This window comes from Astatotilapia calliptera, chromosome 20 (assembly GCF_900246225.1).
Source record: "Astatotilapia calliptera chromosome 20, fAstCal1.2, whole genome shotgun sequence".
In the NCBI taxonomy this organism is placed as follows: domain Eukaryota; kingdom Metazoa; phylum Chordata; class Actinopteri; order Cichliformes; family Cichlidae; genus Astatotilapia; species Astatotilapia calliptera.
This window is the reverse complement of record NC_039321.1, coordinates 1,348,126-1,363,047: the sequence shown is the minus strand read 5'-3', so window position 1 is coordinate 1,363,047 and position 14,922 is coordinate 1,348,126. Positions and strand designations below refer to the sequence as shown.

The 14,922-nt window shown below is 40.9% G+C and overlaps 1 protein-coding gene across 1 annotated transcript; it reads right to left on the bottom strand.

Annotated features, from left to right (window-relative positions):
- Window positions 1–390: 390 nt before the first annotated feature.
- On the bottom strand, window positions 391–13,507 carry LOC113013811 (rhamnose-binding lectin-like). Its single transcript, XM_026154991.1, has 12 exons — window positions 13,435–13,507; window positions 12,939–12,971; window positions 8,236–8,337; window positions 5,986–6,076; window positions 5,777–5,880; window positions 5,643–5,687; window positions 5,414–5,552; window positions 5,221–5,324; window positions 1,464–1,549; window positions 1,205–1,339; window positions 803–914; window positions 391–630 (listed from the first exon to the last, which is right to left on the bottom strand). The coding sequence occupies exons 1-12, from the start codon at window positions 13,466–13,468 to the stop codon at window positions 566–568; spliced, it is 1,050 nt and encodes a 349-aa protein (XP_026010776.1). The 5' UTR covers window positions 13,469–13,507; the 3' UTR covers window positions 391–565.
- Between the last annotated feature and the right edge of the window lie 1,415 nt (window positions 13,508–14,922).

Genomic DNA, 14,922 nt, shown 5'->3' with positions numbered 1-14,922 from the left:
ATTGATCAGTGGTCATGAGAATTTGCATAATTAAGATTAAGGAACTGACCCCCCAGCCCATTGTTCCTCAGTGGGCTGGTTTCAGTCAGTAGATGCAGACGTGAGCGTGCATGTAAGACAGGCCTCTTCTCTTTCTGAGTTTAAAACTCTTCTTAAGACACATTTATTTGCTCTTGTAAGGGGCTGACTCAATAGGACTTTTTAACATGTTGTATTATTTTATTTAATCATTTCATTTGTTGTTGTCTGTTTGGATCAGAAGTACTGATGGTGTATTTATGTCACACATGTTTTTCCATCACAGCTGCAGGGAGACAGAAAGCATTTTGAGGTTTATTAAAATGATCAGATGATGATTTGAAGCATGAATGACTCACTTTCAGGTCAACATTTCAGTTCCTTTAAATTTTATTGAATTTATTTTCCTGTTTATTGTGATATGAAATCATATTTATCAACAGAATCCAGCAGTGATGTCATCGAGGCTTGACATCCTGCTGGAAGTGACATCAGCAGTGAGGCTGTGACATCATCATGTCAGACGTGTCAGGACACGAAGGAGCAGTTATGGACCTCTGACACAAACAAACCCTCTCTGTGAGTCACATCCTTTGTCGTTGACATAATCTCCTGTAAAGAATCAAAACAAAGAAATAAAATCAGAGGTCTGTGCTGTAAATGTTTTCTTCTTCTCTAATGTAAAAAGAACAAACACAGTTCTTATAAAGACCTACGATCACATGACTTCAGTCAATATAAAAACCAAACACATTTCATCAACAGGCCCACTTTCAGTTTGTACCTCCACGGTTTATCTCCATACAATCTTCTCCTCCTCCAGAGTTGTCAGGTTGTCCATTACCCCAGTTTGTGAAGTCAAACTGGGAACCATCACTCCACTTCCACACAGTTTCCTGGAAGAATAAAGTTCAGTTTGTTCTGATGTACTTTGATGCATCTATGCTGAGAGTGCAGACATGAGACCTCTTACACCACTCGAACACAACGAAGGTTCATTTTGTTTGTGCAGGTAAAAAATGAAAAGAAAAGTCAAGTCAACAGCAACATCTGTCTCCAGGAACAAAGTCCTGATTAATCAGTCTGTCACATGTTGACCTTTGAATCAAACTGATGAATATGAAGAGAAACATATGAAATATCAGAAACAGCTGCAGCTCATCCTCTTTATCTGTGAAACACTTACAGTCTCTCTGTCGTTGCCTCCAACCCAAGCTGTCGGATACGACCCTGCTGCTGTGCGAGTGAGCTCTCTGATGAAGGTGTACTCAGCTGTGCTGTGGTATGAGGCCAGATTTCCACCGAGTGTCTGACAGGAACTCTGAGGAGGAAGATGAGGTGCACAGAAGATGAAAAGTGTGAGAATGCATTTAAAATCAGTCAAAGACAGAAAGTCTTTATGTCATCAGTGATGCAGCAACAGCTGCTGTTATTTCCTGATGTACCTCAGCATCAGTCCAGTTCTTCAAGCTGCTGTTAACGATGAAACAGCGACCTCCAAACCAAGTCCAACCAGATGGGCAGGAAGCATCTTCAAAATGATTGCAAAGTTAAAAGGTCGGTGAACAGATTAATGGTTCCTCAAAAGAAAGTAATTTCACCCCATAAACTTCAGAACAGAAGATGAAGAATTTCATAACAGACATCTGTTTCATTATTTTTCATGTGTTCCTAATAAACTGTCAGTTGAGTACACGCCAAAGCAAAGCAGTCGATCATCTCATGTTAGAAGAAGCTGAGCTTGAACAATGACTTTCATATTAACGGCTGGTTAATTATGTAACTGACTAACTAGATCAGTACGACACTGCCTGGGTCTTTCTAAGGCCTCAGGTTTGTACAGCTTGTTGTACTTGTTAGGCGTCCCATCACACTTCTCTGCAGTTCTGATAGTTGGGTAACTTCCCTCCTTTCTGCCTCTAGTTTTCGTCTCCACTGAGGCTTCTGTTCTTGTGTTCATCTGATATTCAAGGATCCCTGTTGCTGTGTAGATCAGCTGGCTGTTTGCAGTGATGGTCACAGAAGGGATTTTATTAGTGTGCGCTCAAATATAGGACTTTGTAGGAATGCTTCAATGTTTTCACATTTAATTAGCAAATACAAGCACATTTTTGCTTTGCACACCGCAGAGTGAAGGCAAAGGACCAACAAGCGCTCAGCATCTCTGGGAACTCCTTCAAGACTGTTGGAAAACCATTTCAGGAGACGACCTCATGGAGCTCATGGAGACAAGGCCAAGAGTGTGCAAAGCAGAAATCAAAGCAAAGGGTGGCTGTTACCAAGAATCTAAAATATGAAACATATTTTGAGTTATAATTCTACATGTTCATTCATAGTTTTGATCCCTTCAGTGAGAATCTACAATGTAAATAGTCATGAAAATAAAAAAATAAATGAATAAGGTGTGTCCTGACTATGTTGATAAATCTTTCATGCTGAAATGAGCAAATGTAACAAGTTTTACATATTTTTATGTTTTTGTAAAATATATACAAGTATTACAAAAACAAAAAACATTGTTGTTTCTCAAACTGTATTTTGGGAAAGACATTCAAATTCATGTGTATTTTCAATTAAATACGCATAAATTTTCTAATTAAATATATTTTTAAATCATCCAAGCAGAAGGCTTGGATGATTTGACATGATATAACCTGTGTCTTTGTGCTTATCTAGTCTCTTTTTTCTGACTACCTAATTTTAATATTGTGTTGATCGGAGCTCCTGTCATTTTCTGTTTTGCATTTAACCTTTTTCTTTTAATTCTGTCTAGGGCTGTGTGATATGACCAAAATCTCATATCCCGATATAAAACATCTATCGTCCGATAACGATATAAATCACATAAATGTAACGTTTTCTGTAAATTCTGTGAATCTCGGGCAGCTCGACTTGCCTGAAGTGTTTCCAGCTGGGCGTCGTGTAGCTGGAGTCGAGTGTTTTAACCGATGCATGAAACGATAGATTTTTAGACACAAGTTGTAACGGCGCCGTTTTCTTTGTATTTATTACACGGCGTGCTGCGGGGAGAAGCCTGTTCTAACGTTTGAGTCTAAGGTTTATTTTTTAGCACCTGGCGGCTCTTTTTTAATTCTCATCCGTAAATAATCTGCATCTTTCACGTGATTCAGTTTATTTTGAAAAGTCTCAACAGGATCTTGAGCTTTATTGTGAAAGGTTTATGTGGAACAAGCGGACACACGGTGCTGTTACCGTCGTTGTTGCTAACGACAACGCATAAAAACAGGCGCTTGTCCGTCCGTAGTGTGGTGATATTAAATATAAGAGAAAGAGAGAACTTTAAGAAATGAATATAGCCACTACAGTGACCATCAAACCATGAACAAATATTGCCGTAAACCGTAACCAGGAAACAAACGACAGCGTAAAATGAAACGATCGACGTTTTTACATCGTCATCCGATATATATCGTTATATCGAACAGCCCTAATTCTGTCTGTTTGATTTTTACTTGTATGTGTCTTTAATTTGGTCAGAGGACTTCATAAACTCTCCCTTTTAATGTACTTTTATTGCAAAATGTGTTCATCTCTTAACTTCAGATGGTTGTTCAAGAACTGTTACACTGATTTACTGCACCATCTTGTGGTATAAAGCGGTAGCTTGGACTTATCTAATCTTCAGTTGGTAAACACAACATAAAGATGTTCTGGACATAAACTCACAGCTGTGAATTCTCCACATTCTGTCAATGTTCAGGAAACATCAGTGAATAAAACAGAGACGTTTTTTATTTACGATGTCATTTTCATTAGCTTACTTGATAAGCTTATGAAAAAAAATTCAAATTCAAAATTTATTTGTATGGCACATTTAAGAACAACAGAGTTGACCAAAGTGCTTCACAATCAGTTAAAAACAAGAAAAAACTGTAGAGAAACAAATATACACATATGTGTGTGTGTGTGTGTGTGTGTGTGTGTGTGTGTGTGTGTGTGTGTGTGTGTGTGTGTGTGTGTGTGTGTGTGTGTGTGTGCGCGCACTTTGGTCTTTAAATGTGGTATACAAATAAATTTGATATGTTATGATATGAATTGTTGACAATGTAACAATGAAAGACTATTCGCCTCACAAATATAAACCTTACGTCACTCTAATTCATTGCTCACCAGTCTAAACGAAACATTCTTCGAGATTCTGGTTTGACTTTCAGAGCTCTTAGTGGACGATCAGTGAGCCTTTACAGCCATCAGCAGGTCCCTGAGGTCATGTGATCAAGAGCTACTTATTGAACATGACAGGAGGTTGAAAACTAAAGGAGACCGAGTTTTGACCACAGTGGTTCCCAGACTCTGAAACTCTCTCCCTCTGAGCCTGAGATCTCAGTCGTGTCTTTCAAGAACCAATAAAAACTCAGTATTTAGGCATGTGTTTGGATAACTTTTTTTTATGCTCTGTTATTTTTTGGTGAAGCACTTTTTGATCTCTGTCTTGAAAGGTGTTTTATAAATAAACTTTTACTTACTTACTAAAGACGTTAGTAACAACAACTGAACAAAGTTTAAGCCACATGAATAATAAAATGTGGGATGAAGCTCAGTTCACATGAATTAGCCAATCCATGGTGCCCAGTCTTCCAAAAGTCCATACAGAGTCAGGCCTGTCATGTGTGAGAGCCTGGACCCTCTTCACTTTGTGTATAGAGGTTTTCCATGTGACATCATCACAGGGAGTCATATGATTGTTGAGATTTTCTCTGTTTTGTTTCTATTATTCTAAGGTCTCTACTTTTTTTTATACAAAGCAACTTGAGGCAATCTGTTATTTGGATTTGGTGCTGTATAAATAAAACTGAATTGCAGCACTTTTAAAACTCAGAGGACTTTTCACACATCAAAGGAAAAACATCAGCTGTTGCAGTATTTTTTAAAGCAGGTCTAACACTGCAGCATTTAGGAGAAAACAGACTAATAGATTTTTACATTTTGTTTTGGAGTATCTATATATTGTGATCAGCATCACTGATTTCTTCATCAAATTACATTTTTCCATAATTAAATTCTATAAAAATCACAGGATTCTGTTTTTTAAGACTTTCATAAACATCATTTCAATTTGTTCACTCAGGATCTGTAAAAATAAGCTGACAAGATATTCATGTCAGATTATTGAGTCTTTTTCAGCAATGACCTTTTTATGAGCACAGGAATGAATGCAGTCTAAAGGTTTCAGGTTCTTACCCTGACAAGTGTAAAACACCTCCAGGTACTTGTAGGTGCCACTACAGGGGTCTCCAAACACTGTGTTTGATGCGCCAACAGTACAGTTGTTCTGCCAGTTACACCTGTGAATGCAGGTCAAAGGTGAGTCAGCAGAGGACTGAAGTACGTCGTGTCATCTGAGAGAAGATGGAAAGAGAGTCAGCATCTCTACCTGTTAGTTACATATTCTGCACTACTGGGACTCGAACAGTGAACATTTTGGAGCTGAGGGTCAGGACGTCCATGAGAGCATGTGGTGTTGTCACGGCGACCATAATTCGCCCAGGAGACGACTATAACCTGTCCTTCACCTGAGGAAGAGTTCATGAACTGTAACCATGTTTGTAGTTCTATCAAATGAATCCACTAAAGTTACAATAAATGAGAAAAATAAATCTGACCACACTGAAGGTTCGCCTGAGATCCTTCACATGTTACACTGTGGACTGACAAAGAAACGCATCACATTAGAAACTGTAATGATTCATGTACAGATGTGACTGATTGTTAGCTGATAATCACAGATGTAACAGACTTGCAGGGACGCAGGTGTAGGTGGTGTCCAGGTAGGTGCAGACGCCGGGATCAGAAGCACTGATGATGTTCATATTTATGTCACACACTTTTCTTCCATCACAGCTGCAGGGACACAGAAAGCAGCTCGTTTTCAGCTTTGTTAAAGTGTTTCAGAGCTGCTGCTGTTTTTATTCAAACAGTCATTTGTTATTGAAGATCTTAAACTACCTGTTCTTGATGTGCTGAGTGCCAGTCTGAGAGCAGGTTTGTGTATCTGCACATCTGTACACAGCTGACTGCACAGTGATCACTCCCCTCTCTGTTATACACACACAGTATCAGAGAAAAGGAGAAACGACATGTAGTAAAGCAGGTTTGATGCACTTTGTGTTTTAGACCCAGCAGCTGCAGTCACATCCATAAATGTTAGTCTGACCTCTGTACACCACCACCGTGGATGTTACATCAAACCTTCTCTGATTGGTTGATTTATTTGTCATGTTAAGAGTTCCAGTGAACATCCAAGTACAAACTAAGATGTTTTATGTGCTAAAGTTTGAATGAACTGAGGGAACAGTGTCATGGTCCGGGTGAGTACAGCTGTTTTGCCTCTGAGCTGCTGTCTCCACCTTGGGGTGGAGTTACTGTACAGTGGCGTCTCCTCAGCTGTGAGCAACTGAGCTGTCAACATTTATGGACCAGCGCTCACTTCACTCTTCGCCACAAGTTCTGCTTCACCTAGTCAGTGTTGCTTCAGACAATTAACAGGTGATTGTGCAGACTGAGACTCACTGTGTTTTGCCCATAGCTCACTATCTGGGCCCACGTCCTCATGTTAGGTTTGACAGCGTTTAGTATTGAAAGTTGAATGCTTGGACATTAATTGTGCTGCGGTTTTGGGAAGGCCTGGAAGGGGACTGGCGACGGCTCCCGGGCCGGGCAGATCCCCATGCACTAAATAGGAGTGAATCTGCCCCCTCACCCGGACCTAGTACTCCCTTTGTGTCCGCCCTCCGCCCGGCAAAATTCGGTGATGTTTTCCTGGACACTTTCCCCCAGGCCTAGGCACTAAATCCACTCTCCTCCCGTTACAGCGCACTGAGACTCCCGGTGCATTTCCAGCGTCTCCCCTCTGTGCTCTCGAACAGAGTGTTTTTGTTTCCATGAAGATTTCAATTACGCTGATTCATAGTAGCAGTCAAGCCCTTGTTTCATGTTAGGTTTATATGCTTAGAAGACAACGTTAGTTCATAGTACGTTGCAAATCACATCTTGACGTTTTTGCTTTTGAGAATAAATCCTTGTTCATGTTTTCGTGGTGTTACGTGGAGTTCTGCATCTGAACCCTCCAGTCAGCTCGGCCGTGACAAACAGGCCTCACCTGGCCATGAAACTGCTGTCAGTCAACTATCTGATTCCTGCTGAGCAAAAGGAGCGACTGTGTATAACAGAGGCAGCAACACGTGCCCACCTGGTCGCCTGAAGGGACCGTGAGAGTCACCCACAGGGCATGCTCTGAAAATACTGCAGGTTACCATGGAAATAAAAACTGAATTTAAATGTGTGGCTGTACTTTTTTAATCAGTAACATCTGGATTACTAGAGATTTGAATGGTAAAACTGATTTTCTGTGTATGCACTCAGACCTGTCTGAGGTCAAAGTTCAGCATCATGAAGATAAACTGCCATTTTTCTCCGCTGAGATAAGAAAGCAGGCGCAGCCCGAAGGAGGATCTAGATGCAGTTTTTACCCCGACAGAAAAACATGGCAGAAAAATGTTCTGTTTTCACAGTGAGTGGGAGGCAGAGCTCTTTTCTACAACAGCTAAAGAAACGTGAGCGTGTCTCACTTGTGGGACGACTGTGGCGACGAGAAAGTGACACAGTGGAGACACACTTCAGTGCATGTCACACAAGCCTCCGTGCTAACTACCCACCTGACACACAAGCAGAAAAAGTCTGTGAGGCAGCTTTGAGCAAACGTGAGTTTTTTGAGGGGCAAGAAAACCAACCATGGAGCTGTTATTGAACAATCTGTAACCTCAACATATCAAAAACCAAGGAACCAACTGTGGACTTCAGAAAAGCTCCCAACATGTCTGATGCCACAAACATTAAGGTGGAATATGTGCAACCCTATAAATATCTCGAGACGATTGTTGATTCAAGACTGTCTCCGTGTTTGTTTTACTTAAGGAAGCTGCCTTAGACTGTTTCTCTAACAGCATTAGAGAAACAGCTTTGTCCAGGCTGCTGCTGTTTATTGACTAATCTGTAGCAACTTGCACACGTTTATCTCTTTTTAGGTATTAATGTTTTAAACACTTTATTATTTAGTAAATGTAATTTTATTAACTCTCAGCTGGCCTGGTAACGCTTTGGTGTCCCCCAGACAAGCTAAAGGAGCTGGCTGGGGAGGAGGAGGTCTGGGCTTCTCTGCTTAGGCTGCTGGTTTTTGGAGACTATTTTCCATCTTACCACAGCTCAGGCGTTGAACACTGAGGCTGCTAAAGGTGATCACTCTTCCTCTGGATATGGCCGTCACAGCAGGAGGAACGGGAAGTTGTGCTCTGATAAAGCCTGAAATCAAAATATTAAAAAACGTAATATGAGGGTAAAGCAATGGAGGGAAATGTAAAAGTAACACAGAGAAGGCCGGCCGTCTTTTTTTCTCAAAAGGTTTGATGATGTAGTGAAAAGGCTATTTGGTTAGCTAACGTAGCTGTTTAACTGCTAACAGGCAGGAACACGCTGTGTGCATTTTTTTAAGTGATTAAAGTCAGTAAAAGATTACAGAAACACAGAAACTGCATTGAGCTGTAAGTTTATTCAAATATGGTCTCTAACCAGATTCTTACTCTGGATGGCATTACCTCGGCCTCCAGTAACGCTGTGAGGAACCTTGGAGTCATTTTTGACCAGGACACGTCCTTCAACGCACATATTGTTAGGATGCCTGGGTCGTTGACCCGGGGTTTTTGAGTTTATTATATTATTTAGAATTTCTAGTCTTTGGTTTCTTTGAGTTCTGTCTTATGGTTTATGTCTGTCTTCTCTAGTTGCTCTGTCTCCCCTGTCAGCTGTATCCCCTTGTCTAGTTGGCGTCTCTGTGTATCCTTAGATGCTATATCCCCGTGTCCAGTGTGTCTGCCCTGGTCCCACGTCTCTGTTCCCTCTGTTGCAGTGCCTGCGAGTCTGTGTCTTTAGTTCAGACTGTGTCATGTTTCCTGTTTTATTTTGAAGGTCCTTGTCTGAGGTTAATGTATCTGGTTTCGCTTCCCCTGGTCTCGTTAGGCCTGATTTGCCCCAGCTGTGTTTCCCTCCTGTTACCCATTCCCTGATTGCTCCCTCTGTGTATTTAAGCCTTGTGTTTCTCTGTCTGTGTCGTGATCTACTGTTTTTCTAGCTGTGTGTTCTGTCAGTCCTCTGGTGTAAGTTTATTTTGATCCCCCCCCCCCCCGTTATGTTATATTTGAGTTTAACATTAAAGCTGTTTTGAGTTCACATCTGTCTCTGGAGTCTGCACCTTGGGTCCTATTCCTGTCTGCACACAGCCGCTCATAACACATATTAAACAAATATGTAAGACTGCTTTCTTCCATTTGTGCAACATCTCTAAAGTTAGAAACATCCTGTCTCAGAGTGACGCTGAAAAACTAGTTCATGCATTTATTACTTCCAGGCTGGACGACTGTAATTCATTATTATCAGGAAGTCCTAAAAACTCCCTGAAAAGCCTTCAGTTAATCCAAAATGCTGCAGCAAGAGTCCTGACAGGGACTAGAAAGAGAGCAGGTTTCTCCTGTTTTGGCTTCCTGTTAAATCCAGAATTCAAAATCCTGCTCCTCACATACAAGGTCTTAAATAATCAGGCCCCATCTTATCTTAATGACCTTGTAGTACCATATCACCCTATTAGAGCACTTCGCTCTCGCTCTGCAGGCTTACTTGTTGTTCCTGGAGTATTTAAAAGTAGAATGGGAGGCAGAGCCTTCAGTTTTCAGGCCCCTCTTCTGTGGAACCAGCTTCCAGTTTGGATTCAGGACACAGACACTATCTCTACTTTCAAGATCAGGCTTCAAACTTTCCTTTTTGCTAAAGCACATTCACTAAACATTGAACGTTGGATAGATGTTAAGATCTTCTCAATATTTGGTCTGCCGGTCCATCATCTGAACTTAATCTACAATTTGGACGTCCAACCATGACCCAACCTGGACGTCAATATGACGTTTAACATTTGAACTTTGGACTTGGTAATTTTTTTGGACATCATGTGCACGTCTATGACAGGAGCAGGGAATTTACATGATTAAAAGATGTAATATATATATTTTTATTTACAAATAACATTGCTGTTATCAACATGATACACGTGAATATAAATATTTTTTTATTTTAAACTTAAACTTTGAAATAAAAACATTCTTATGTGTTAACCTGTTGATTTATTGAGAACATGTGGGGTTTTTATTTGTTATGTTACATTTTCCAGTTTTCATTTAACTGGTTCTGATTTAGTGCTCACAATGCATTTGGTCCATTATAGTAGTGATGTGACGTTCTGTATCGAGGCTTCGGAGCGTGTGTCGAGTAATGGAGGGGGCGTTTCCGCGAAGCGCGTATCGAGGCTTGCTTCATTTATGGGAGGAGCTGAAAATGATGACGTCCGAAGCCTCGCTGCCCGGCTGTACCATGTGACTGGTTCATGAAGTGGTTCGAACTTTGCCGCGAGATATGACAGCGATATAAACCCCTCAGACTTCATTCAAAATGTGGGTGTTTGATGGAGAGTTGTTAGTGAGAGTTTGGAGACAGTTTGGAGGTTTATGAGAGTGAGGAGAGAAAGTCAGGAGAGAATGGAGCCAGCTAAGAAGAGGAGGATGTCCTCCCCTGTGTGGGAACATTTTGATCTTATTCCTCCCAACAAGGTATGTAAATTTCTACAGAAGATGTATTGTCATGATACTGATGGTGCAATACAATTTATGTTGAGCTGTCTTGACTTTTGTACAAGGTGAAATGTTTGCTATGTGCCAGGGAGCTGGGATATAACAACAACACCTCATCCATGCTTAGGCACTACAGAGCTTTGCATGAGAATAAGAGGAACACCGATTGTGGAGCAAGACCAGGTGAGCCATCAAATGCCATGATAATATAGCATGCAGTAATGTTACTAAATGATATAACAATATTATACAACTGTAATAAGTTACGTGTGTGATATTTATATTTGTGCTTTGTCTTTATTGTCTTTCCTCAGGAGAACAATCTCAAATAGATGAAGACCTGGTTAGCATGGTGATTGAGGACTCCCAGCCATTTAGCATTGTGGAGGACAAAGGATTCAAAAGATTTGTTAAATCATTAAATCCCAGCTATGTTCTCCCCACTAAAAGGTCATAAAAGCAGTGAAAATTTAGTTTTTACAGAATAAAATGTGAACAGGCAGGAGTGTGTAGCTGTCCATACCTCAACGTTACAAAAGCACAACTACTGTCCACACCCCAACCACACCTCACCTCACAGTAAATGATCATTTCCATTTCAAGCATTTCCAAATAATCATTTCCCATACTGCCAGTATAAATATACACAGTATACTGCCATCACTACAATATACATGTTTTACACACTCCTTTTGTTGTTGACATTTACAGGCTGTGTGCAAAAGGCCACACTCTTCAAATTCATGCCAGCTATTATTTTTACGTCCAGTAGGTGTCCTGCTAGAGCAAATGAAGCTTCAAGAAGCTTTGCGCTGGGATGAACCAATTGGATGAAAAGCTTCAGTGCTTCATGAAGCTTCATCTGCCCATCACTACATTATAGGTCATGGATTTGCTGTGTGGCAGGCAGCATGTTGGACCAAAAAGCAGGACTCATAAGCAAAAGGGTTAACTAAAAGAGGCAGCTTTACTCTAGTGGCAAATAACTCACTTCAAATACAAAACTTAACTAGAAAAGAGAAAACAAACCAGGAACTGTGACTAGAAAATGGCTGGAAACACAGAGGGTGTAAGACAACAACAGACAGAGGAAAACACAGGGCTTAAATACACCAGGGAGTAACGAGGGAATGGAAAGAAGGAGGGAAGCACAGCCGGGACTAATCTGAAATAAAGAGATAAAGGAAGCAAAGCAGAACACACTGACATAGGACACAGACTGTCAAAGTAAAACAGGAAGTACGAGGCATCCACAAAGACGCAGACTAGACAGAGACGTGGAAACACGACAGACTCTGGAACAGAGACAACAAGAAACACAGAAACAAAAGTACCAAGATGTGGGACACAGGGAAGAGAGAAAAATAAGACTACACATACAACACACGGAGAACAGAATTAAACGTTCATCAAGAACATGGAGGAGGCACAGAAACAGAAGAGACACCTAGAAACCAGGAACTACAAATAATATACAAACAGGAAACCATAATTCAAAGAGTTTAACTTCAACCAAAAACACAAACACGGGGTCACCAGACTCAGTGCCGTGACAATATTAGTCTCAGTGGGCTTCTGTCAAACTGTAAAAGAACCCACTTTAATCACACTCTAGATCTTGTGTTAACATATGGCAGAGAAACTGAACACGTAACAGAGTTTCCTGAAAACCCTCTGCTGTCTGATCATTTCCTGATAACATTTACATTTACACAGCAGTGAAGAGTAGACTTTATCACAGTAGATGTCTTTCTGAAAGCGCTGTAACTAAGTTTAAGAATATAATCCACCCACTGTTATCATCTCCAATGCCCTGTACCAACACAGAGCAGAGCAGCTATCTGAACGCTGCTCCAACAGAGGTCGATCATCTTGTTAATAATATTACGTCTTCACTGTGTACGACTGTAGACACTGTAGCATCTCTCAAAAGAAAACCTCAAATCAGAGGAAGGACTTGACTCCTTGCTGTCGCTCAAACGTGCATCTAGATAACTCGCAAGCTGGAGAGGACATGGCTCCTCTGATATAAAAGATCACCAGCCTGGAAAAGTTGTTTTTGCTTTATAAAAACCTCTCTGGTGGAGAGAAATAAAAACTAGTGATATGTGAAGGTTGTTCAGTAGTTGCACAAGCAGAAGAAGAGCTCAGGTTCAATGATTAGCATGATGGAAGTATAAAGTTAACAGCAAGGCTGAGAAATATAAGAAGCAGTAAAACAGCATTTACCTGAAGTGATGAGTGAACAGGTTGCTGCCAGCACTGAAAGAGACAGAAAGAAAGCTCAGTGTCAGACTGTGTGTTTGATATCAAGTTGAATTCACCTCAAAACATGAAACAGAAATGAAAAGCAAACAGGAGAAAGCTGCTGCTTTCATTCACACCTGGATTCTTTGGAAACTCTTTCTAAACAGCAGATTTCAATGACACATTTATTCTCTTCATCTTTCCAACTTTTGTCAATAAACTTATTTGTGTTGACAGTTTGACTTCAACTCTTCAAAGTAAATGATCAGCCATGAATTGCTCTCAGGACTCTGTGAAGCCTAACTGTCCTGCTGAGGTGATGCAAACATGTATTTAGGATGTTAGATGAACTGATCCAATAAAGCAGAAAGAAAAGCATGTCACAGTACAGCACAGTGGAAAGCTAGAAAAGGATTAGACTGAACATGTGCAGCTGATTTCATGTATAAATAAAGGATGATCAGTGTGTTGTACTCACACAGTGTGCTGCTGAGTCCGGAGCAGAGCATCATGTTAGGAGATCTGGATTACAGTGAAGAGCTGATGGAGGATCAAACAGCTGCTGTCCAGAATAAAACTGTGTATGCAAAACTGTAGCCAATGGAAAAATGGGAATGTCTCCACAGACCAAACAAGGAAGCAAACCTACTTTATAGATAGATAGATAGATAGATAGATAGATAGATAGATAGATAGATAGATAGATAGATAGATAGATAGATAGATAGATAGATAGATAGATAGATAGATAGATAGATAGATAGATAGATAGATAGATAGATAGATAGAACTTTATTAATCCCTCGGGTGGGTTCCTCTGGGAAATTCGATTTCCAAAATAGCACAGCACCGACAGAAGTTACAGAGTTACAGAATATTATATATATACACACACACACACACACACACACACACACACACACACACACGCACACACATATATATAAATACAGAGACAATATAAATAAAATATACGAAGGGTATAAATAGAATAAATAGGAATAAAAAATAAAAATACAAGTGAATTGCACATTTCAAGTATTGAGTCTATTGCACTGTTGACTATTTACAAAAGTATTGCACAAAAGGTATTGCATGGTGAGGTGAAGAGGCACTACAGCTTAGTTGTTCCCCCCTCCTTTGTCCTCCTGTTTCCCCTCCCTCTCCCCTCCAGAGAGGAGTTAAACAGTCTGATGGCGTGTGGGACAAAGATTATAGGTGCGCGGCTCAGCTCAGTTGGGGACAGCTGTGACCAGATCTGCCCTTTATCCTGAATTAGAAAAGTAGTTAAGAAATGAATGGATGGGAATCGAGTTTCAAGCTGAAATAAACATCCATCCATCCATTCGCTTCTGCTTATCCTTTTCAGGGTCGCAGGGGGCAACCAGCTGTCATGGGGCGAGAGGCGGGGTACACCCTGGACAGGTCGCCAGTCTGTCGCAGGGCTAACACACACAGAGACAGACAACCATTCGCACTCACATTCACACCTAGTGGCAATTTGGATTATCCAATTAACCTATCCCCACAAGCTGCATGTCTTTGGACGGTGGGAGGAAGCCGGAGTACCCGGAGGGAACCCACACAAACACGGGGAGAACATGCAAACTCCACACAGAAAGACCCCGGCCTGATGTTGGAATTGAACTCAGGACCTTCTTGCTGGGCGGCAACAGAGCTAACCACCGTGCCACCGTGCTGCCCATCAAAATATGATAGTTTAATAAGAGAAGAAAATACTATCTTTAGGTTTTAAAATTTTAAATGTTGCCGGTCTTTCATTTTACTTTTGGCCTCTTCAGCCTTTGTAGGACAGTACAGAGACCATCCTAACGTCACTGTACAGCTCTTAGCCCTGCTGCTGTTCTTCACACAGCAGGTGGACAGTGCCAGGATTGTGTTGCCACAGTAAGGGAACTTTGCTTCCTCGTGCCTGATTTGCATGAAACACTACTGGAAATTCCAG